Source organism: Orbicella faveolata, unplaced genomic scaffold, assembly GCF_042242905.1.
Source record: "Orbicella faveolata isolate gen_17 unplaced genomic scaffold, um_ofav_v1 contig_34, whole genome shotgun sequence".
Taxonomy (NCBI): Eukaryota; Metazoa; Cnidaria; class Anthozoa; order Scleractinia; family Merulinidae; genus Orbicella; species Orbicella faveolata.
This window is the reverse complement of record NW_028301563.1, coordinates 16,548,228-16,573,666: the sequence shown is the minus strand read 5'-3', so window position 1 is coordinate 16,573,666 and position 25,439 is coordinate 16,548,228. Positions and strand designations below refer to the sequence as shown.

The 25,439-nt window shown below is 38.1% G+C and overlaps 1 protein-coding gene across 2 annotated transcripts; it reads left to right on the top strand.

Annotated features, from left to right (window-relative positions):
- Nucleotides 1–796: 796 nt before the first annotated feature.
- Nucleotides 797–25,439, top strand: LOC110041589 (uncharacterized). 2 transcript variants are annotated; one of them, XM_089270485.1, is made up of 18 exons: nt 797–1,005; nt 2,611–2,667; nt 3,382–3,507; nt 6,206–6,358; nt 9,137–9,254; nt 9,720–9,832; nt 10,550–10,621; nt 12,315–12,539; nt 15,931–16,104; nt 16,712–16,891; nt 17,576–17,716; nt 18,812–19,074; nt 19,867–19,948; nt 20,499–20,609; nt 21,622–21,807; nt 22,485–22,601; nt 23,397–23,517; nt 24,654–25,439. In XM_089270485.1, the coding sequence occupies exons 1-17, from the start codon at nt 900–902 to the stop codon at nt 23,510–23,512; spliced, it is 2,340 nt and encodes a 779-aa protein (XP_089126611.1). In that variant the 5' UTR covers nt 797–899; the 3' UTR covers nt 23,513–23,517; nt 24,654–25,439. The 2 variants fall into 2 exon arrangements, with proteins under 2 accessions (XP_089126611.1, XP_089126610.1); XM_089270484.1 differs by having other exon boundaries at nt 22,482–22,601.

The window sequence follows — 25,439 nt, the reverse complement described above, 5'->3', positions numbered from 1 at the left end:
AGTGATACTGTTCTGATGTACCGCCAAATACTCAGAACTGATATAAGAAGAACTCTATGGCTGTCAGTAAGGAGAACTAACATTTTCAACTTGGGATTGAAAGGGCTAGGATCCTTGGTACGTACAGTATTAATTAGTTTTCACTAGAAAATATCCAGAATGCAAAGGGAGTTTCGAGAAGTTTCGAATTCGTTCTGAAGGCGTAAGGCTCCTTTGGTAGGGATGCAAGTCAAAAAAATGGGAAAAACAAAAAAAACAAAAGCAGTAACAAAAGAAATACAATTCAACAATATAAATAAATAAAACGACGGAAAAGAGACAAAAAAAAAACTATTTCTTTGAACAATTATGACTAACTCTCCGTCATGTAACTTGTAATACATTATGGTTGAATAGAATCTTCTTTTGCGAAAGTAAACATGATTGCTGATATCAAAATGGAATACAAACAAACTGGGATGTCCTCGTTAGTTCATTTGTTGAGAGGGCACATATAGTAGTTTATTAGAATCATCATCAAACTTCCTTCATGTTTTCATATTAAAGGACATTCTCTTTTGCATTTAAAAATTTTCTTTAGTCATTACTTTTAACTAGCATAGTCCGAGACACATATTTGACGTCCTTTCAAACTGAATTTGTAAATCTGCTGAAGACTTGAAAAGCTCATTTCCAATCATTGGCTGCAAAATGCTTTTTATGTAAACAACATGGCAATGAGGATTTTAACAGCTGTCAATAAGACAATAGAGTGTATACAGATGTCTTCTGTGGGCCAGACGTGCCGCGGAAACGATTCCCATGAAATACGAGAATTCAAATCACTTAGAGTGCGTCATAAGTCACATTACGTAGCAGCGATTATCGACTTCTGCAGCGCTTTTTCGTTTTGACTAGTTATGGGGTCGTGTGAGTTCTGCTCTCTTTTAATATTTGGCTTGTGCTTTGTCTTTTGTCGTACAAAGCCTGCAAACCAATGGCCTGCTGCTTTGGATGATTATTCAGGTAAGTAAGACTGCTTCTGAGCTAGGCCACTGCGCTTTCAAAAGCATTAGTCGATAAGAAGAGTCTTTAGCAGTTAGAATCCATGCTGACTGTCCCGGATTAGCCGGGAGTCCTAATAATACGAATATCCCGACCTTCCGAACGGGTCAGCACATCGCCCGGTTAAGAAGGATTTGGGGAAATGTTAGGGACCCGTTAGGGGATTTTGCGGGGGGTTTTGACGCGTTTTCGTTGTTAAATTGGCGGAACTCAATAATGCACTGCAGTTTGGGTGGGTTGAAAAGAGGTCGGAAGTGATTTTCTTTAGGTTTAATATCTCTGCAAAGTTATATAGTTATGTAATAACTATTAGGTGATAGTTATATCTCCGGGTTCATATCTCTGCATAATTCCAAAGTTGTAGGGAAAGAGAGCAGAATAATTATCGCAGTTATCACAGCATCAAATGTTGTCGTAATTCAATCGCGTTTTGCTGAAAAATCCACCACAGCTGAAAATTGTATAGGATAATAATAATAATAATAATAATAATAATAATAATAATAATAATAATAATAATAGATTTGTATAGCGCCATATCCATGGCTCATGGCGCTTTACAGTAAAAAATGTTATTAAAAATAAAATTTCCATTAAAAATTTACATCAGTGATAAAAAATTACTAACAAATAAAATAGCTAAGCTGTAAAAATGAAAGTAAAACTAGGAATCATTAAAACCTTTAAATAAAAACTGACTAACTTAACTAAGTGACTGACTAACTAACTAGCTAAACTATCTAATCTACTAATTAATGCCACCTTGATATGATTATATTGAGTAGCGACGGGCATCGACGTTTATGGTTTCAATTAGCCAGGGGATTGGGGGACGGAGAAACTCCTGCAGGCATGTACAATGATGGACTGGTAAACTGAAGGCAGAGACTAAAATGCAGTATCCCGGAGCGCACCTCTCTAAAAGTCCTGATAAGTTAAAACCAGTCCTTTCCAAAACAAATAAGCTGTTTTGTCCATTATAAACTGTTCCAAGCTGTTCTTACCTTTATAGTTTTATTGCATATATTTTTGGCAGACTGACAGTAACTCCGGCGGTGTAAGAGTGGAGAGTAATATATTATTGTTCATCAACTGGGGTTTTGATACATTAAAAATGTTTATCGATATATATATACACATTTTATATACGTTGTATTGCACTCTTTTGTCTCTTCCTCTACAAAATGACAGCTTGATGGGGGTCGCAAGCATTTTTTTCGTCAATCCTTGGAGTCCAACATCAGAAAACATCAAACCATGCAAGAAAGGCCTCCACATTAGGACTACACTTGACCCTTCCCCGTTTTCATTACAACACGGATGAAAGTTTCTTTTAGTTATGGCTCATAAAAAAAAACCTCCCTGAGTTGTAAATAGAGTATGTTCTGCTCTCTCCGTGACCTCTGACCTGTTTCTATTGGACAACGTGTGGGAATTCTATATTCTACAACGGAAAAGTCGATGAAGTGTAAAAAATCGATAACAGCAACTTTAGGGTGGTGTGTAGGGTTAAGTTATTGACTTGATAATATATTATTTACTTGTCGTACTTGGATTTGTTTGCAGAAAGACAGAATAAGGTGTACAAAGTTAACAAAGAAATAGAAGAAATAGCTAACAAAGGTGATGCAGCTTGACTTCTCTTTTACTGTTTTAGTATTTTTTAACAAATAATTCCCATTTAGCAGTACGACCTTACCGTAACAGTATACAGATCACTTCAAAAGTTATTTCGTAATTACCTTGACGTAAGTTTATTCAAGGACAAAACGATCTAAATTCACGCTACAACTCGCGGTTAATAAATACTTAGCAAACTATAACTTTTGCTGTAGCTCTAACCCGCAAAGAACGCAAATCCGCTTAAAATTTTTGAGCAGAAGCCGAGAATTAAAGCTGAAGTTAAGACGATTTCGGTAAAACCATATCCATATTTTTATTTTTAACGCCAAAGAGATATTAATAAATCATACAGGAACGAGGATGGTTAAATATAGAGAAGATTGGCACGGGTTAAAAACGACGAACCTGAAAACTACGGAGTGTTTGAAACCGTGTCGTAGCTCATTTAAGAACTAGATGGCAAGACACATGTTGCATTTTTTTTTGGAACCGTTAATGAGGATCAAACAAAAGGTGCACGTAAGAAGCCATATTCCATATTTATTTATAAAAATTAAACGACGTTTCGATGACTCCATAAGTAAATAAATATATACATAAATAAATAAATAAATAAATAAATAAATAAATAAACAAGAAAAAACGGTCTAACCTTGGGTACAAAATAGAGAGCAGGGAGAAAAAATAACACTACATCGTCAATATTGGTTTCAGAGTACGACACCGTTCATGGCCGCATCTTAGCGGTCAACATGGCGCACATCAGGAAGAAAAGAGAAATGGCCGAGATGGGGGGACAGGACGACAACGTCTTTCATAGGATAAATGAAGCAAACAGTGGTGAGTATGAAAGGATTCAGCTCTGATTCTCGTCTCGCATTTCTGTCTTTTTGTTTTGTTCTGTTTAGCTTGGTTTCAGCTCGTTTCGTTTCGTTGTTGTTTTCTTTTGTTTTTGTTGAGACAGCAAATAGCAGAGAAGGCAAGTGTAATTATAATTACACACAGTTATCGATCTGAGAATTGTTTTGGCAACTTGGGACACCTGGCATTGGGTGGGAAGGTGGGACGGAGGGGGAAAGGAATAGCCTGGTAAAAGATAATATAAATAACTCGAAAATCGCGAAGGGTAGCAGTTTAGTCACCTCACGAGGGTAATATTGGTGTTCCCAAACAATAGAGAGTGTTTGCACCTAGTAAACCTCATTCTTCTTTTTGAAGCCCACTTTGCATTCAAATTTGAATGTGAATTAGGACAAACCATGTGTTACCCTTGAGATGTCTTGTGACATGAAAAGAACTGATCTGTTTTATTTTTGAGATCGAATATTCACCCGGACCAGGAGCCATAATCGGGGACGGAGACCGTAAGCGCGCGCCATTTCAAGTATTGGGGTTGTCCCCATGATATGGGACAATAATTCTATTTTTAGAACAAATTGCGCCATCGCCTGCAGCACACGCGCGTACATGCTGCGAGGATTTCTGCGAATGTCGCGCGGGGGAAATGGCATCCGAAATTCCCGAAATTTTTCATGTTTTTGGCTCACAACTCAATGCGTTTACGTCTGTTGGAATTTTGCTTAATTAAGTATTTTCTTCGTAAGCTGCTACAGTTTGAGTGAAGTAGGACCGTGTCGAATTTAGGTATGTTCCGCTTTAAGCTTATATATATCGCTGACCAAGTTGTGTTCCGACGGGTGCTTCTTTTACATGAGCTGTACATTACCCCACTTTAAATTTCACCTATGTTAAAGATTAACAGCTTTTCCATTACACAGCAAAAAACTAGCTGGATATATTTAGATATAGCAGATCTTCAGGAATTCATGGTTTCCTAGCTCCTCTTACCACACGCTTGCGAGGAATTTGCCAGTCTATCGCGACCGAAAAGTAAAACAAAATAATTCATAGTTTGAGTTTCGCCTGAATTGTAAGCAACGTTTGATGTTTCATCAAGGCCCAATAACTTTACGTCCGTAGATACTGCTCAGTTTTATTTGTGTAAAAATCCAGTAAATTCTCTGTTGTCGTTGAATGAGAGCGCCCACCGATGCGTATTTTGTACAGTCAGTAAACATGACAAATTGGACTTCCGCCGCGCCGCACTTTCGTGTGAAAGCATACATCGAACTCAGACAATAACTCTATAGTTTTTGAATATGTTTAAGATTGATAAATGTTTGAGAACATATTAAAAACTAAGCTGAAAATATGAGAATAAAGCAGAAATAATCAACAAAGTTACGATGACGCTTTCTTTAATCAACTTCGAATAACGATTTCGATTTTGTTGATCGAGTTATCAAAACTCCTTGTCTATTTTCATTTTCGCAGTGTAAAACTTCACTATGTTTATGTTGAAGAAACACACATGATGTTAGTAGCCTTTTTTGCGTTGGTGAAATTTGTTGCAGCATCTCAGCACAAAATATAACGAAGGAAATCTTTGTCAAGATTTGTTGACAATTGAAAACACCGACTCGGACTTGAAAGTGCACGAGCTGCACTATGCAAATGAGCTAATTGTACGCGTCAGACTTTCCTTTCAAAAACTTTTGCAAACTCACCAAACAAGCAGAAACAATAAGAAACCATCAAAACAGATTTTGGTTATGATTAACCATTGTCTGAGAAACTCACAAATTAACTCGATACCGGAGTAGAGAGTTTTCATGTTATATTCTTAAGTCAGAACAAACGCAAAAACATACGCGTAAGCTTACAACTAGCGCGAGCAGATCTTATTATTCATTCCCAGCGGGAGATTGAACTCTTGTTTTCGACCCTGAAAAACCCACCTTTTCCGTTAGCTCAGAGCATAAAACTACGTATAAGCGCCCTGGTTCGTATTCCCTGCCTTATTCCCTGCCATCACGGTGAAAAATATGCAAGAGGATCTCGCAACTCTCACCATTTGATCAGGCAACGTGACAGCATCCACGTGAGAGCCCCCGACATGAGCGTGGATCCGCGCGGATATATGACGTCAGGATGGTGCAATTTGTTCTAAAAATAGAAAAATTGTCCCATATCATAGGTGCGCGCGGATCCCAAGACTTACGGTCTCCGTTCCCGATTATGGCTCCTGCCCGGACCCTATAGTTAAGTACATTTTGTGACCAGACCGTAACTTTTGACGACAGAACGGCGGCAATTCCCGCTAGGGGTACTCCCTTAAATGGGCTACATAGGTATGCGTGGCCCCAAAGGGTATGGTTTTCAGTATTTTGGTCAGAAATGTGGTATAGATTTCGGCCATTTAGGTCTCAAATAGGGAATGGTTTTTGTAATCTAGGTCTTGAATTTGGTTTGGTTGTTTTTGGCGAAGAAGCTACTTTTTTATCACTATCGATAAGACTATCAACAAATGCCCTTCATTGATTTAAAGGCAAGGCCTTAAATAGGGTATCAAATGTTTTGGTGAGGACATAAAAAGGGTAGGGAAAATCCGGCTCATATTTTGGTCTTAAATTGGGTAAAGATTTTGGGAAGCGGGCCGCACATCCCCAACCCTTTATTAATTTTGTTACTCTTCTAGGAAACTTATCGGAGTTATACCAAGGTGACATGGACCTTGATCCTGAATTGAAGGAATATATTAGAAGTGGAGGCCTCTCTAGAAATGCTATAAGAGCCCGCAAGAGGCTGTGGTCCACTCGTATTATACCGTACCGGATTCCCTCTTGGATGAGTATGTCTACTTGAATTAGTTCCTGTCCTAAAGTAATGTAAAGTAAAGTAAAGTCCTTTATTTAAAACACGATTATCGTTCCATTACATGCTTTAGGGGTCGTGTATCTAATTAATTTTCTAGAAAATGCTCTCTATTAGTCCTAGATTGCTGGGGTAATAATATTGCAGCGAACAAATTGTTACTTAACAATGCAGTAGGCAGGTCAGTGATAATCCTGCAGCTGCGCAAATAAGAATGTATATATGCATCTCGATCTGCAAATATCGAGGATAAGTGTTGCTTTTGGAATTTGCGCCAGATTCGTGACGAACGTTATCCAAAAAAAGAGAGGATGAGGGGTATGATAATTGATCCCTCCTATAGACTGTAGCCCATATTGCAAGGTAAGCTTACTCAAGTTATTTTAAGAATCCCAAGAGCCTCTTCTACAGTATATGGCGTATTTTGGTCACATTGACAGCGTAAGTGGCTTTACAAGAATTTTCACCCTGTACGAAAACGTCCACACTACACATCTGGTAATATCATCCCCGGTTAACTGGGCACGATATCCAAAAATAACTTGATAGTGTTTGTCTTGGTAATAAGACCTTTATGAGAGATTAACTCTCTTACTTCTCATCCTATCTTGTCCATCATAAGTGGTTTGTGACTTCAAGAACATAACTGCTCTTGGTCGCTTCCGCACTTTTGTCTTTAATGGCAAAATTTAAGCCCCCCAAGAACATGTAACACGTAAATTTAAATCCCGCGAGCGATACTTTCAAATTCAGTTTTTATGCGGGAAGAACACGTGAGTGGAGCTCATTTCCCGCTGAAGTAATAGACCAACGGAGTGCTGAAGAGTTTAGCACCAGTCTTGTTTCTCTTTTATCATAACTAATAGTGATTTAATTAGATTTATATCCTTTTTTTTGTTGTTGTTTGTTTGTTTGTTTTTCTTTTGCCTGGGCATGTGCGGTTATGGGTAGTTCCCTTTGCAGATTACGTATATGGAAATAGATATAAGAGAAATCTGATAGACCTGGCCGTTAATTAGATCTGGCCGTTAGTTAACGACATTATAATAAGGTGAAAAAAGGTAAAATATCCTCCTGTAAGGTCTATATAGAGGTTTTGCACGGCATGTTGCCTGGCAGGAACAATAGATTCTTTTTCCTACGGGAAAAATGTGCTTTCTAATACAAAACATTTTCATTGTTCCTGCCATGCAACATGGCTGCCGTAAAATCCTCGATATTATCTCGTCTCTCACACCCTTCATCCTAGCAATTTCCCCTATTCTAACATATTTTTTGTGAAATCAAGGTGGCCGAACACAGTTTTCGCGCGCGCTTTTGCTGATGCAATTCAGCGTGTGCACAAGGTTTGCAACACCCGCACTATCTGTGCTATTTTTCTCTATAATTGAACGCAGCGTATTGATGGTTTTAGTCTTTTATTACAAAAATATGTCAGAAAAGGTAACTATACAAAGAGCCCAGCAATTCTCAGCTGTTTCTTTGTTACCGAACGAACCCAGTAGTAAGTCAAAAAATTGCGATTGAATGGAAAATTGCACTTTAGGAGATACGCCTATTTCTCGAGAACCACTCATTAGAATTTCAAGAAATTTGGCACGAAAATACTTTAGGAAATAATTAATTGGATTATTAAAAACAACTGAACTTTAACAGAGGGAATTCTAGGTATTCCAGTGACCCTTCAACAATGGATAACTAAAGATATCTCTGAAAGTGAAGAATGATCATCGCAGTAAATTTTCCAATTTACTGCGATTTCAGGCTTCTTCCTTCCAATTGCTTAAATTGGAAAATTTACTGCGATGATCATTCTTCACTTTCATCTACAACCGCAGTTTGAATATGAAATATTTCATATATTCTTCACATCATTTCACTCCTCACGGGAAGATATGAACTCGATTAATTGACCTCGCTCTCAATGTGTGGCTTCATAGCTCAGTTGGTAGAGCATCGCACCGGTATCGCGGAGGTCACGGGTTCGAATCCCATTGAAGCCCTGATTTTTTTCAGGCTTCTTCTTTCCAATTGCTTAAATTGGAAAATTTACTGCGATGATCATTCTTCACTTTCATCTACAACCGCAGTTCGAATATGAAATATTTCATATATTCTTCACATTAAAGATATCTCTGTTCAATTATTTGCAAAATGGTGTTAACTTGTAAGAATCGTTACAAGCTTGTTGCATGCAAATTATATTAAGAAAATCTAATAACTAGATTTTCTACAAATAAACAAAACCGACTTTAAAAGGCCTGTTTATATTTATTTATGTTGCCATGGCAACTGCGTCAGCTTAACCATCAAAAAACCAAAGTTTGTATTGTTAACTTGCTTGCTGCCATTTTTGGCGACCGATGGATCAAGGGTTTTAGAGAAAAAGGGGAATAAAACACCACCTTAATTGAGACCTAAATAGTCCCTATTGCATTTGAGCCTGCGGTCAAACATTGCTTTGTGGAAAAACAACAACTATAACAAAAACAAAACATAAACGCTGTTAAAGGTCAATACAAAGAAAATCGACCCTTCACCTTGCATGCATAACATAACTGTAGTTACAGCTATTGCTACCAGTCCCTTTTAAAACGAAATCAAATTAACACCGGCATCATTTCAGCACGTATAAAATTAAGTTCATTAAATGGCGGTTTTGTTGTTGTTGTTGTTGTCGTTGTTGTTGTTGTTTTCTGTGTGTAGCGTATACATTATTTTTCTTTCTTTAATTTTGAATGCCTTTTACATTTAGGTCACATTACTTCAAATGTCCTAAAAGCCATCAACGACTTTCACAGCAAGACCTGCATACGTTTTGTTCAGTATCGCGGATATCACAGAGACTACATTGAGTTTTCTAACACCTATGGGTAAGTGGCAAGAAAACATGTAATTACTGATCTTCAATGATCCAAGACTGATCTTTAATAATCCATTTTTATATCGCAATGGATCATGACATACATTAGTCAAGCAAATGAAACCGAGGCTAAGGCCCTGTCCACACTACGACGGAAAAAAATTGAAAACAAATTTTATGGTTTCAAGGGCGTCCTCGAAAAGCTCCATTTTCATGACGGCGTAATGTAGACGGTGCATAAACGAGAGACTTACCTCAATGTGAAATGTAACAGCGAGTACAGTGTTTATTTCGGGTTGCTCTATATTCCTGTTTTTGTTTTTGTTTTTGTTTTTGTTTTTTTGTTTTTGTTTTTTGTTTCGTTGTTTTCTTTGCTGTTTGTGGATTTATTTTATTTTGTTTTCTTTGCTGTTTGTGAATTTATTAGCTATTATTTAGATCTTCTGTGTGTCTCAACCTGTCTACTTGTGCACAGATGTTCATCTAAGGTTGGAAGGCACTATGCTCAGCCTGGGAAGCAGGCTATCTCCATCGGGGACGGTTGTAATAATGTGGGGACAATTATTCACGAGCTGATGCATACCGTGGGTAAGAACACGATTGAGTTAATCATCGATTACTACTCCTGGGAAATTACAACCATGAAGCACGAAGTGAAGACAGCGTTGTTAGAGTGAATTATGCACTCCTGGGAGGCGTTGTGGCCTCATAGTTAGTGCGCTTGACTCCATACCAAGCGGTCCGGATTCGAGCCCTGGGCGCGGACATTGCTTTGTGTTTTTGAGCAAGACACTTTACTCTCACTCTTCTCTCTCCATCCAGGTGAATAAATGAATACTGGCGAACTTAATGCAAAGAGTAACCCTGTGGTGGAGCGGTCCATCCAGAAGGGGATTTGGGGCGGGGGGGGGGGGGGGGGGGGGCAGAGGATGAAGGGAGTTAAAATACATGCTACAGACACCGGGATAAGCTTCAGCCTGATGGGCCACATGGCTTTTATGCTGAATTTCTCTTACTTACCTTTATGCACTACTCTTTACAATTTACGATACATCGGAATAATCACCTGATCACGGTTTAAAGTGTGTTGAACAATAATTATCAGTTATCTACTGACTTAGTAATTGTCTTAGAAGAGCAGCAAACAGTACAATAAGATTGCAATTATATTTAAAGGACAAACAAACAAACAAACAAACAAAAAAACAGTAGTTGAGATCACAGTCCACACACCCTGTAGATCTTAATTTCCTTAGCTTTTTTCATTGTTTTTATACATGTAACTCATTCTGTTTTCTGTGGTAGGCTTTTTTCACGAACAATCACGAAGTGACCGAGATAAGTACGTGAAGATATATTGGGAGAACATTCTGGATGGTAAGGAGGGAAATACTCTTCTTTGCTGAAACATACTTTTAAGGACGTTCGCACCAAAATTTTCCATTCAGATGATGAGTTACTTGTGTCGGAAATGCACAAAAATGGGGGTCACCGACTTCGTTATAGAGATAAAGTGTGTGGAAAACTACCCTGATTTGAAAATGACGCACACAATTCAGCATGGTCTACAGGGGTTTATAGTTAAAAATATCGATGGTGAGTCAACGGAGGCAAACCATCTTAGTCATATTTTGTGGAAGTGGGTCTGCTGCGTAAATAATTACAAATGTTACCAACGTTTTCAAAAAACTTAAACCTGCAAGAGGCATTTCAAACCAGCGAAGAACTAAAAAGAAGGGAATTCGATGGTGCATTTTGGAAAAAAATTCAGACTTCTAGTCCATACATTTTCTTCATTTTTTCACTAAACGTAGAAACTCGGCAGGGAAAATGATCCATAAAAAATGGGGGTCACCGAACGTCGAAGATCGTTTAATCCAGGAAAAGCGTTAACAATGGCCATCTGCCCTATCATTGTTTATTTTCTTACTTAGCGCGCGCGCTCATGCATGACGGCGTATGGATTTGCGTGCGCAGTAAGGATGCGCAGAAACAATTAGCGCGAACGTCCTTAAGGTCATTCCACTGAAATAGAATGTGCATTGAGTTTTTTGTGAAACTTTGCCTATTGATTGTTTATGGTATAGGAACTTAAATTTTGAAACAAAAATTAGGGGTCCCCATGTTTGTTTAGGAGCAACAGCACCTTGTTTATACCCAATAAATCCTTAATTTTAATAGCACCATGATTATAGTCACGATTGCTTGGTAAATTCACATTTCCGACAATTGTTTTTTGTTCTACACTGAGAATTGGTCCATATTTATTTTACACAGAGAAATTTATTACTCAATTCAAAACAACAGAAAAAAATTATAAGTCACCGGACTCGTTTGCGAGAAAATAACGATTTACCTCCATGGCGAGGTCCAACCGTAAAGAAAAAGCCGCCATTTTTTAATGCGCGCGCGCTAATCAGGCGTGAAATTATGCGCAGTAGGGATGCGCAATGCAATACTGGGGAATGATTTTAAGCAAGAGGGAGGTGCGGTGTCCTCATGTTTAGTGCGCTCGACTCCAGATCGAGCGATTCGGGTTCGAGCCCGCAGTGCTTCTCTCCACCTAAGTGTATAATTGGGTACCAGCAAATTTAATGCTGGAAGTAACTCGTCGATAGACTAGCATCTCGTACAGGGGGGATTAGAAATGCTCCCAGTCGCTCCGTGGTACTGTAACCGGAGATAAGAGCCGGCCTGATGGGCATGGGCTCCTATGCAGACTTTACTTTCAAGTAAAGAGAGAAACATCCATCGCCAGTAACGGCCTGTTAAGACACCTGTGATAACTTGCATGTGTATATTTAATGATTTCCACACTGTTACAAGTCATAAGCAAAAGGTTATATATTTTCTTGAGCAAAATGCAGGGGGAGATCTCTTACTTTACTTCACGGGGGGAAGGATCTCTGTTTTTTACTGACACTCCCTTATACCATAAATTCTGTTACAAGATGTTAGTGAGCATCTTGAGCATTTTGTACTTATAGTAAGGATTGCGATCAATTTGGTATTTCCAGATATAATTTCTAACGTTTTTGATAAAAGCTACAATGTATCTTTTTCTAATAAGGTCAATCAGACCAGTTTGACAAGTACAGTTGGAGAACGATCGATGAATTGGGCGTGTCTTACGACTATCAGTCAATTATGCACTATGATCGACTGGCATTTACTAAAAACGGCCTACCAACTATACTAGCTATTGGGAACGAGAACATGGAGTTCAAGAGTCCGGATTTCAAGCTCAGTACGAGAGACGCAGTGGAAATAAACGCTTTGTACGACTGTCACAAAAGTAAGTGCTAGAATCGTTCAAGTTACGGTTTTGCTAACTGTGTTCGGATCTTAGAAACGGACATTAGTGGTTTTCGTTTGATTTATAAGTAGTTGTTAAGACATTGATAATAAACTAAGTAGGCAGCGTGTCCGAGTGGTTAAAGCGCAAGATTTGAAATTTGTAGGTCCCAAGTTCAAATCCCGTTCTGACCGCTAGCAGATGTTGTTCTCGGTAGCCCCGAGTCCAACTTCTCGGCTGCGCTTGTAAATAGCCAACTGGTCTGCCTCCTGCCAGTTGGGATTCTTAACCTAGTTATGTTTATATGAATATGTATTTACCATTGTTTGTTTACGTTGGTCCTGAAAAGCCCCAATGGGGAGTGGCCAATTACGTATACATACACATACATACATACCAGGTAAAGAATTATGAAAGAGAAACACGAATTACTCACTCTATCTCTCTAATCCAAGAGTAACATAGCTCAATTATGTTTAAGTATAAATCTACTAGCGTTCTATCACGAATGCCGTTCTCTGATTGGTTACGCTTTGGAATTAATTTGCACTTGTGAGTTTTTCAAAAAGCTGAAATTGTCAATGTTTCATGCAGAATTATGATGCGTCATCCCATTCTTAGAAACGATGAAAGAAAGGTCGCTTTGTTTAAGTATCATTAGAATTCGAAGACAAATTTTGAAACAAAAACAAAACTATCTGAAAGGATTCTTATAATATTGAAGGAAATACATTTCTTTCCATTACATTTCCCAATTACCAGCAAGCTAAAATCAAATTGTTTACGTTCGCGATAGCTTGAAGGGGCTTGATGGGGCTTGAAGGGGATTGAAGTCCTAGTTTGCACACCTTGAAAAGTTTAGCCTAAAATTTTCAAGTTTGTCATTTGTAATCCGCATTAATCTTCTCTATCCTTAACCGTCTTTGTTTCTTTATGTTTTATAACGATCTTTCGGTGTTTTTTTCAATTTGAAGGTAATTTCGTACTTGCCTAAAATAACTCAAAATGCCGAGACTGAGCTCCTTTAAGGTTACTGTAGACATTCAGGAGTGCCTTCCGAAAAATGCTTTCTTTACGCGCTGATTTAAAGAAAACCACGGCAAACTACATATCATGGAAAAGCTACTAAACTGTAGAATCCGAAAATAACAATATATTTTGCTATTTTTGTTTTGATAGGCACGCGCAAACCTAAAATCGCAAAAATGACCGTACTTGCTAAACTGAATTACCAGCCTTTGTGTTACCGCGGACATCCAAACTTACTGGACATTATCAATCAGGAGATGATGGGCTAACAAAGGGTGTGAGGCTTTTTCGATATTTCTATTGGTTGCTTAGAAAATCTCTTTCAAAGTTGGACAATATAAAATTTTCTGACTGCTGTTACTCAGTGGGACGTCACAGGAAAAATATTTCGATTTTCGCAAAAGCCTCACACCTTTTGGTGGGCTAATATCCGACCAATATTTTGGCCAAGTTTCGTTGAAATCCAATAAAGCTACATACCGTATTAATTCATTTGAATAGAGGTAATTCACGCAAAAATAAACCTTTAGCTTTCGGCGTCGAAAGAAATTCACAGTTTTTGCACCTCACCGGAGCGGTTGTCAACGTGGCCATGCCGCCAACCAATGAAACACAGCTTTAAACTTCCCAGCGGGCTACAGTGACGCTTCCCGGAAATGAATGTGCAATGTTTACATTTACAGTATATCTTTATATCTTACATCGTCTGCCGTGAAACATTCAGCATCTAAACCGAATCAGCAGATAAATGGTAAAGAAGGAAAAGGGAAAAAAGAGGAATGCTAGCGGAATAGCCTTGCACAGGCCGAGTCGAGTGCGGATATTTAAACATTAAAAAAAAAAAAAAAAAAAAAAACTTAACGGCCTGTTTGTTTTTGTGGAATATGGAAAAACACTCTATAAAGCAGGGGAAAGGAGCGTTTGGAGAAGCTGTCTTGTCAGATATCAGCCACTAAATTCGTCGGTAATTCCGCGGCAGTCAACTTTTGTGCCAGAACAAGCTAGAGCAGGGCATCGACGAAACATTCGCTTGCGATTTGCGCTTGCGTTCAAATGTGGGAATGCGAAGCGCCTAGTCTATCACTTAAGAGACGAAAACAATCAACAAACGTGAAGATTTCTCTGCGAGAAATTGCAAGACGTAAGGGATAAACAAAAGAAGCCAAATACGACTCTGCGGATGAGATCAGTTGCCGCGAAAATTGTTACTGCTCAACTCAAAGGTTGACACATGTTAATTGACTTATCACAGTTTGGGGTTCATTGATTCGTTTTAAGAATTTACATTTTTGTGGATAACTCGTTCGCGTTTAAAGCTTTTGCAATATATATATATATATTTTTTTTTTTTGAAAATTCAGATAAAGTACAAGTCTTGAATTTGGTGTAAAAAAATATTTTTGGACAAAATAGGCCATTGAAGGTCTACAGTAACCTTAAAGTAAACAGGATTTTGCCAGTAACCATGTCTCACTTAAGTGAAATTGGGCAAAATACTCTTGGCCATCTTGGCATTGTCATGTTGATTGTCTAAAATAAATGTCAAAGTCATGTGTGATGATTTTTGCATAATTGTTTATACAGCTGTTTCATAACGTTAACTGAACAAGGACCATATCCAATTTACCATTACCCAAAATGCACTGCCGACTTACTATTATTACACATATATTCATAACCAACACCAATGACTAGGTGTTAATCTTGGACTGACTGGTGAATATGCTGAACTCTCATTTATTATTTCGGTTTTCAACAGACTGTTGTTATTCTTTGACATTACATCATGTACAAGTTAGTAAAATAATAATATTCCGGTTCCAATCAAAATCAGTTATTATCCATTTTAAAATTTATAAACAGTGTGTGTGAACAACCTGCTATTTGATTTTTGTCTTTTTTTCTATTTCGAACAGTCTGAACAGGCTCTACCCTTGGCTGAGATCATTTTATTGTGTTCTTGGGCAAGACACTTTACTTTCACAGTGCCTCTCTCCACTCAGGTGTATAAATAAGTACTAGCAAATTTATTGTTGAGGGGTACCCTGCGATGGACTAGAATCCCATCCAGTGGGAAGCAGAAATACTCCTAGTCGCTTCATGCTACAGAAACTTGGTTCATATGCAGACTTTACTTCCACTTCTGAGTTGCCGTTTGCCTCTTTTTCAGATCGAGTACTCCTGCAAAACGTTTCATATGAAAATGACTTGATTTTCATGAGAATGAACGTACAGGTGAAATGTATTTTCATGCGAATAGTTTCGCAGAAAGACTCGTTTTGCCACAGAGGCAAAAGTCAACTTGAAATTGGCTTATTCATTCATGAACTGGCTCAGAGAACCTTTGTTTTATTATTTTCAGCTCAGTCGTATGGCTGGTCATCATGGTCGGGATGGACACCCTGTGATGACAATTGTTTTCGTACCCGTGAGAGATATTGCTACAATTCAGGGAACTTGCAATCGTGCGGTGGGAACGTAAATGTATACGGGGTGGAAGCTGAAAAGCAGAAGTGTCCCTCGTCGATATGTCCAGGTGAAAATAACCTTCACGAAATTTTTCAAGTGTAACTTTCGGAAAATTAACTCTCTGACGCCCAAGAAAAAAAGTGAAAATGCCGACCACATGCGCCACCGTGGAAAAGGGTGTGGGAATTTAATTTATTCAATTTTCACCGCGATTATATAACAAAGAAAAAAATCATAAACGATAGTACAAAATAATAGTAATATTAATAATAATTGTAATAACCACATTAATAAAAAGAAAAACCTTAGTACATAACAAGGCAGTGAGGAAGACTAGAAGGGAACTGACGAACCATACGTGCTAGTCAACCCATTATGAAAATAAAATGTAGGAATATATAAAAGCTTAATCATTTAACAAGGAATGGTTGGAACCTCTGACTCCCAGGTTTTGGTTCTAATAATTAGAGAGAAGCTCACATCAGCTCAAGCCGGTTTCCATGGTGATCCTCTATCAAGATCTAATTGGGCTTTTGGCAGCTAGCTTGCTATGATAGTCAGCTTGCTCTACTCGTTGTACAAGATAAAAAGTCTTCTTTCTATCAGGAAATCATATGATGTCACAAGAACCCATAACATATGTTATATTTGCTGTTGCAATTACTTTTTTACAGTTCCCGTTGATGGGCACTGGGGTCGCTGGTCGGATTGGCGACCATGCAGCAAGACATGTAATGATGGAGTTAGGACAAGATTCCGAAAGTGCAATAATCCACTGCCTGGTCAGGGCGGGAAATATTGTGTAGGCAGTTCAACGGGTGAAGAGCCTTGTATCTTAAAGAGATGCCACCTCGGTAAGGAAAAGTTCATGCAGCATTTTTAATTTAATGAATGCATAGATAAAAAGGAAATGTGGTCATTTTATGATGCTTATCCCATTTGATGGTTATCCCAATTTTTTACGCTCTAATGTATAATTAGATTAATAGTTTAACTTTTGCTTAATTAAATCAACTTGTAATTTAGCTGCCATTTTGTGCGAATTATCTAAAAACCAGACACATAGATAAAAATTAATCTCTTGTAGTATTTTTGCTTGTGTTGATAACTAAACTGCAATAATCCTGAAATTCCAGTTTATATCTTCTGAACTTCATGGATACCATTTTTCATACAGATAAATATTCTTTATTGTATAAAGAATGCTATATTTTTCATCTCCTTCCTCGATGTTGCCGTAATTAAAAATTTTATCTCTTCGATGACCAGGGGCTGGGATAAAAACTAGCGTCACAATGGCAGTCGGTGCCTTTACTAATCTACTACTATAAATGTACATGAATTGAGGTCATGAAGCAATTCTGATATGGACTAATAATTATGCTAGGTACATATATGTGCATATCCTTGTCTTTATCAAGATTGAGTGAAATCTAGTCATGGTATCATCCAGACATTACTTTGAAACAGAAAACTGCCTCAATAACTAAGGTTTTATCGTTTAATACTGTCCGATTATATTATTCCTTTTTCAACAGACAAAGACGATGTTGACTTCGAAAATTTCCGTCTTGGGATGTGGAAGAATTCGAATATAGATAAGTTGAACTGGGGATTTAACAGTGGGTACACTCAAACTGCGGAAACAGGTCCCAGTACAGATCACACAAATGGTCGAGGTACTTTGTAATTCCCTTTCCTTTCTTTTGAGTGTTTTTTTTTTTTCCTTGTTGATAACCTTCTCCCTTCGTTCCTTCCTTAATTCCTTCCTTCCTTCCTTCCTTAATTCCATCCTTAATTCCTTCCTTAATTCCTTCCTTAATCCCTTCCTTAATTCCTTCCTTAATTCCTTCCTTCCTTAATTCCTTCCTTTCTTCCTTTCTTCCTTCCTTCCATCCTTCCTTCCCTGTTTCCTTTCACACCTCTAACAATTCTGTAGTAAAAGGATGCAACAAAAGGCTAAGGAGCTTGATATTTTGTCATTTTTTGCTATGAGCTGCGTCATTTCGTTAATGAGGCAGGCTAGCCTTTTGTAGATCAAGTCCTTGTATTGTTCGATCCACGAATTTTGAAAGAGCTACTTAAACAATACACAATATGTGAGGAAAAAACGATTCCACAAAACTGCACTGCATTGATTGCATTTTATTGTATTATTGATTTTGTTGCGTTGTATTGTATTGCATTACATTGTATTACATTGCATTGTATAGGGCGTTTTCATTGAAGCCATGTTGGTGTTACCAAACGGTAGGAAATTTTTGCATAAGTAAAGACCTCATTTATCGAATGAAATACACACTCATCACACGCCAGAGACTATTTTACAGCTCTGTGCTTAGCTACCTGGCGTATGGAAGCAAGCCAGGTTGAAGCTGAACTTGCTTTGATTCAAACATCTCTGCTTTTCGTATTTAAGTGCAAACCTTGTTAGCGTTAGAGCAACTTGATTTTCACAACAAAAGCAGTAAGTACTGTTTCAAACAAATTTCAACACCAGTCTCGACGCCATTTAAACGCCAGGCCAGTGAGCAGACAACTGTAAAATGGTCTATAAATTTTTCGAGTACTTTGTGCCTCTGTTTCAAAACGAATCCTCATGCAAAACCATTCATATGAAAATGAGTTTTATTTACGTGAAAATGGACCTGTTGGCGGAATTCATTTTCGTATGAATAGTTTCGCTCAAAGACTGGTTTTGATCCAGAGGCAAAAGACAACTTGGAAATGGCCTATTGACTACTGCTTTCGGTGACCTCTGTCTTTTTCCTCAGGATATTACCTATACGTGGAATCGTCGGGAACCACATCTGGTCAAACAGCAGACCTAGTGAGCCCGTGGATAGCAGCGAAGAGCGGAGGAGAGTGTATGAAGTTGTACTACACCATGTACGGTAAAACAATGGGTAGCCTGGCAATAAAAATGGACTTATCGAATGGCAAAAGTTGGTTTATTTTATACAAAAACGGAAACCAAGGCATTCATTGGAAGAAGGGGACCGGCAACATTGATGTACCTCTGGGCGTGTCATACAGGGTATTCTTGACTTCCACTATCTAACTTGTTATAAATATAAGAAAGGAAACATTATTTGTTAAATGTCTCTTTCATAAACTTACGTATTTGGTATTTCATATATCTTACATTTGTCTGCGGGTAGGGGCTACTGGATCTTACAAACGTATGGTTTCTATATTTTGAATAGCCTGTTGTAACAAAATGAATTTTCACACGTGCTTGCACGACTCGTAAAAAACACGTACAAAACAGTGAGAAATCGGTATATGTAGTATTTAAGTTTATAAATTATAAAATCTAATAATTTGCCAGTGGCGGATCCAGACCTTGAGCTAAGTGGGGGGAGTGGGGAGGAGGGGTGGGGGGCATTGGTTGCTAGACTTGGTAATGGTAATTGTAATGGTGATGGTAATGGTAACTTTATTTATACATGGTAAAACCTTTATTAAAGATTATAACCCTAACCCTTATAGAATGATAAAAGATCAACTAATTATCCCTGCGAACTAAATTAACTAACCGAAACTACATACCAAATGCTGCCTTACAAAGATGCCCTGTTAAAACTCATTCAAAACTGTGGTGACGTATGTTAAGTTTAAAATCATCTAAAGACGTTGCTGCACGAAGGTCACTGGATAGGCTCTTTCACAACCTGGCTCCGCTGTAAGAGAAACTGTTCTTCAAATAATTGGTACGGGGCTGCGGAAGGTCTGTCTTTTTTTTTTGTTGTTGTTGTTGTTTTTTTTTTTATCAGCTAGTTTTCGCAATGAAATATGATACATGTTTTTTTTTAATATTTGTTTATAGCTCACCATACAAGGGAAAATTGGTCAGCCGGGATACTCAGATATTGCAATTGACGACGTGTACATCGACCCTGGGTTATGCAGTAAGTTAACGTTGTACCTTGGTTGCAAGTTACAGGTAGAAGTAATTTATTTGTTTATGTAGAGCGAGAGACTGTTAATCACCGGCGCATCTGGAAAACCGAATATTTGAGAGAAACAAAGCAACTAGTAAACGAGCAAACAGATAGAGAAACAGACAGACCAACAGAGAGGCAGTCAGACAAAGGCAGTCAGTCAGTCAGACGGACAACAGACAGACAGACAGGCAAAATGTGTTAAACACGGAAGACCGTGTTTGATCACATTTCCAAACACCGAGAATAGAGTTGAAATACGACGCGTAGCGGAGTATTTTTGAAGACCTTTTGGGGTGTCTGGAAATGTCGTCAAACACTGTCTTGAGTTTTTGATGTATCTTCTCAATCGCAACTAAAAATAACGAGAAAACGAATAAACGAAATCGTAAAAGTCTATGCTATCTAATATCAGATGTCCAAACGCCGTCACTGTCATGATTTACGTTGTATTGTGACGAGACAGTCAGTTCATGATTTAATAATAACTAGCCCAAAATCGTTCATCGATCATCAGGCTGTCAAGATGAGTTTCACACCTGCCACATCTGGGCCGCTAAAGGAGAATGCACTGCTAACGAAGTCTGGATGAAACAAAACTGCAAGAGAAGCTGCAACGTTTGCAGAGGTAAATTGAGAAAGCTGCACCTTAAAATGTGTTTTCCAGAATATCGTGTGCATTTAAATCAAACTCGTTTCTTAATCCAACAATCGGACGATATAAAGAATGTTCCTCTTTCCTCTTGGTTTGGATTGCGCCCGAGGAAATAAACATAATCACTTCAGCACTATATCACCTGATGCAGATTATTAGCAAAATTAAATTGGAGACTAACCCTTAGGGCAACAAGGTAGGAGAAATCTGATGCATAAAAAATATTCTGATTTAACCTGGCGGAAAATGGTATTTAAGAGCTCCATTTTTTTTAAAAGCACTGTAGTTGAGGTATTTGTCATGATTAACAAAAATAGTATAATAATATAACAACGTAGTAAATCACATTGCAGCCAGGAGCTTTTTTCTGTCCGTCACATTTTTTTTTTTTTTTTTTCTGTCGTAAAGCCTTTTTTAAAGAAACGCCTGATGCAATATTCTGAAAGCAAGGACAAATGAATTTAACGTATTTAAAGTGTTTCTCCCCAAATTGTGTTGTGTCAATGTGAATGAAAAGACACCTCAGTAGTCAGCAAATCAGAGCGTACTTGATATTAAAGGGGCTACGTCACGCTATTTTAGGTAATTTTGTTTACTTTTGTTAATTATGAGCTCTAAACGTCAAATTGGCAGAGCAAGAGTTTTTCATTTGCAAAATCACGGCAACATAACAACTGAGATTGATTTTCCAGCTGTGTAAATGAAATGATATAAATTGATATAAATTTGAAAAAAGGTGGGCCGACGTTTTGCGAATTTACCCAAATGCAATCCATTTTAATCCTCTCCAGTTTTGTCCATCCATATACCTTCTTGGCTTTCCTGTGTTTTGTCTGAGATCTTCTATACTTTTGAGCCGTTTTTGTGATATTTTAGGTAATTCTATGACCATTTGATCAGTGCTGAAATTGCCTAAAATTGCGTGACCTAGCCCCTTCAAATAAATGATTCCGTTCTGTTATCATGATAATTATCGTCTCCCTAGTTAATGTTGCAGTAGACGGGCAGTGGGGTAAATGGTCGAACTGGGGATCGTGCAGCAAGACGTGCAATTATGGTGTTAGAACACGATCCAGGGCGTGTAACAGTCCAGCGCCCGCACATGGCGGCAAACATTGCCAAGGCAGTGCCAATCAACAGGAGTCTTGTAACTTAAAGAAGTGTCCAGTTGGTAAGCGACTAACGCACCCGTCTTTTATTTATATTATGTGTTGGCAATTTATATTAGCGAGCTAATATGAAAGATTTTGAACATGCACACTCTATACGTTTACTTAACACTTCAATGTTTGGAGGCAGAGAAGTGAAATCGTGGAAGGTATTCTAGAACACCCAGAACCCTAGCCCTTCTCCTTCAAATCATTTACCAAGGGCTGAAAAAATATCAACGGTCTTTTAACAAATAACTGGCTCAAACCCTAGCTGGCTGCGTTCTAGTATTACATTATTGTGCAAAAATAATGCAAACGATAATCGACGAATATCGCGATAACAGCGATATATCGGCGATATTTGAGCGATATTTTGCTTGAGGCGATATATCGCGCGATATCGCGGAGCTATTGTTGTAGCTGTTACGATATTTCGCTGAGTCCTGTGCGTTTTTTTATCGTTTGCACCGAGCGATTTATCGTTTTTACCGAGCGATATATCGTTTGCACCGACTGATTTATCGTTTCCACCGAGCAATTTATCGTTTCCACCCAAGGAAATGTCGATGCAGCCTAGCGATTTATATGGTTTTGGCCCAGCGAATTATCGCTTCTGATCATGAGTAAGAATATTGCTCAGGAATTAGGTGATGATATATAACCAAAAAGAACTAACGCTTCCTCAATGACACAGCAGGTTGTGTAGATAACACTGCATACAAGGACCAATGCCCACTTTGGGCACAAAACGGCGAGTGCAAGACGAACCCGAGCTGGATGAAAGAGAACTGTCGAAAAAGCTGCCAAAGTTGCTGTAAGTACACCATGTATACTCAATGAGCACAATAGTGCGACAAGGGAAACCGTCAGGGCTAAAGTATCTGCGCACTATTTATTGTTAACCATTAAAATGTGAAATCAAACCGCAAGAGAGAAAAATACAAAAACAAAACAAACAAACAAAAAAAAAAGAAAAATTAACGACAACGGTAGGTACCGTTCTATCTAGATTTTATGTTTCTGTAAAGTGCATCAGCAATCCACGCAGATTTTAGAGAAGGAGGTTCGAGATACGACGAACCATTGAAGGCGGTACCTTGTAGCTAGGGGGTTCCGACGGGCATCCTCCCGCATCCTTTTAAAATTGAGGTCCTCGAAAAAATTGGATTTCTGGGATTCGAAGCCAAGTTAGAGTGTTACAGTGACACTTTTTTTTTTTTAATTTAGGGGGTTTGACCGACAAAAAATAAATAAATAAATAAATTAATTAATTAATTAATTAAAAAATCATGAATTAATAATCCTTAACTAGCGAGAGAACATGGGCTGGTGTCTTCACTTGAATTTTTTTACTTTTTTTGCTGGGACATCCTGGATTCTATTGACAGTTGTACGGTGACATACCGGTATTGAATATACATTGTTCGCATGTAGTACAGTAAAAAGCCACGTATAAGACCCTGGATTCTAACGAGACTCCGTTTACTTAATAACCTGTCATACATTTATATTTAGAACCTCTTTAAGCTCACTTGGCGAAAAAAGGGTTCCTATAAACGGGTCTTCAGTGTTATATATATTTTTGCAATTTTTAAACGTTTTTTTACAGCACCAGCATGTACCGATTCAAACATTTCTTGTCCTGCGTGGGCCAAACTGGGCGAATGCGTCAAAAATCCATCTTGGATGAAGTCCAACTGCAGGCTGAGCTGCATCAACTGTTAAGGGAGGTAAGTCTGCTCATCCAAGCTTGATTCAAACTATTTTTAGTTAGTGACATTTCAGATATTTTCAGTTAGTGATCATTGCGTTTTGGCGTCGCCTAACAATGAAACATATTCAAGATAAGTTAAAAAAAAAAGTTTAATATGTTGCTTTTTGGCAAATTTCGGATCTACACCCTAAATACTCGATTTGTTTCTCCTGAAGGAACTTTTTTCTTTGATAAATCATTTTTTTTTTGTTTCTACTGGTTGTTTTTGCAACCAAAATAGTCCTTATAATCAGTTAAGCCCGGCCCTCATTAGCGATGCAAGCATAAGCATAAGCGTCAAAGAAACTTATGAGCTAGCGGGGACGAAGAAGCGGACTATGATAAGCATAAGAAGATCAAAACGCTGCGTTCTACTTAATGCTTATGGGGCCGGCTATGTTGATATAAGCATAAGCGGAATGAATATAAGCGGAAGACTTTCAGCCAATCACAGAGCACTTTATGCTTATGCCAACCATGGCCTCACTAAACGTAAGTATAAGAACACATGTGCCTATGCTTATGTTTAAGTCTCTACTAGCGCATAACCTTCTTATGCTTATTTTTGTATGCTTGCGTCGCAAGTGAGGACCAGGCTTTGCAGGCCTGTCAATGCAAGAGGATTTCTGACATCTGTCTCAAGACAAGGCGAGAAACAACACGAAGAAATAATCTATTTTTCTTCTCTAAGTTGATCGAAGATGTCTGATGGACTCCATGCTAATTATAAGTAACAATCGACTTTACTGCGAACATTGCCAGGATGTGTTCCGATGTGAGTAGATGAAATCACGTTTTCTATCACCAGATCAAATAAAAAAAGAACCAATTAAAATTCACGGATTCACAATAGACTATGTTACATTTATACGATTATGTGTTAGTCAGTTTGCTTTCCAATGCTATACAACTTTGCTCACATCGCTCTTTGGCTATGGCAGCTATCGATAGCAATGGATTGTTAATGACAGTCCTTACCTGGAAGGTATATATTATGCCTATGTAAAAAGTAGGTCGTTACTCGTCAGAAAGCATCGGCACAGGTAACGAGTAAAAGTTTATTAAAAATATATACTTTAATTCATTAATTCATATATATATTATCTTTTACAGATTACAGTTCACGATCACAAGAATATGGGACATAACTACTGAGGGAAACTGTATTAATCGAAATAACTAAATAAAAAAATAAATAAATGTATGAATGAATGAATGATTGAACGAACGAACGAACGAACGAACTAACGAACGAACGAACGAACGAACGAACGAACGAACGAACGAACGAACGAATGAATGAATGAATGAATGAATGAATGAATAGCAAATTGACCAAATGGACTGCATGTGTTAATATCCTTTCATCTGTTTATTGCAATGCTGGGGTAATGACGCAGGAGAAAAAGGCTTAGACACTAAAAACAATCTCAATCACCCCAAGACTTAAATCGGGACTTGTATCCTACTATCTCTACTCTTTGGCTTGGTTAAGGTTTCTTTTTTTAGCAAGCAAAATCTCTGCGACATCGAAAATAAACTATCTGCGTTTTAAAAGAATAGAATCTGGAAACTCTCGAATGAATTTTAATATACCGTAAATCCTCTATTATTTTAAGCACTTTTGAGGGGTTCTTATGAGAGAGAGAGAGAGAGAGAGAGAGAGAGAGAGAGAGAGAGAGAGAGAGAGGGGGGGGGGGTGAGTAGAAGGTGGCATCAATTGTCCATAAAGAACTAGATCGCAAAGTGGAAAAGTTCAAGCACTTGAAGTTGGAGGTCGTGCAGCCGAAGATCAAAAAGCAATTCGAACTTTCAGCTCGTAGATAAGCCTTACGGTATCAGTCCACATGAAGTGTTACAGTCGTGATTACATTACAAATACAGTCTATCGTTTATTAA

What these genes read in the sequence shown, in the direction of transcription:
- LOC110041589 (XM_089270484.1), top strand. Translation starts at nt 900, where the DNA reads ATGGGGTCGTGTGAGTTCTGCTCTCTTTTAATATTTGGCTTGTGCTTT. An exon ending in GATAAATGAAGCAAACAGTG is followed by an intron (nt 3,508 to 6,205) that starts GTGAGTATGAAA and finishes TTACTCTTCTAG; the next exon opens with GAAACTTATCGGAGTTATAC. An exon ending in CTTAAAGAAGTGTCCAGTTG is followed by an intron (nt 21,808 to 22,481) that starts GTAAGCGACTAA and finishes TCAATGACACAG; the next exon opens with CAGGTTGTGTAGATAACACT.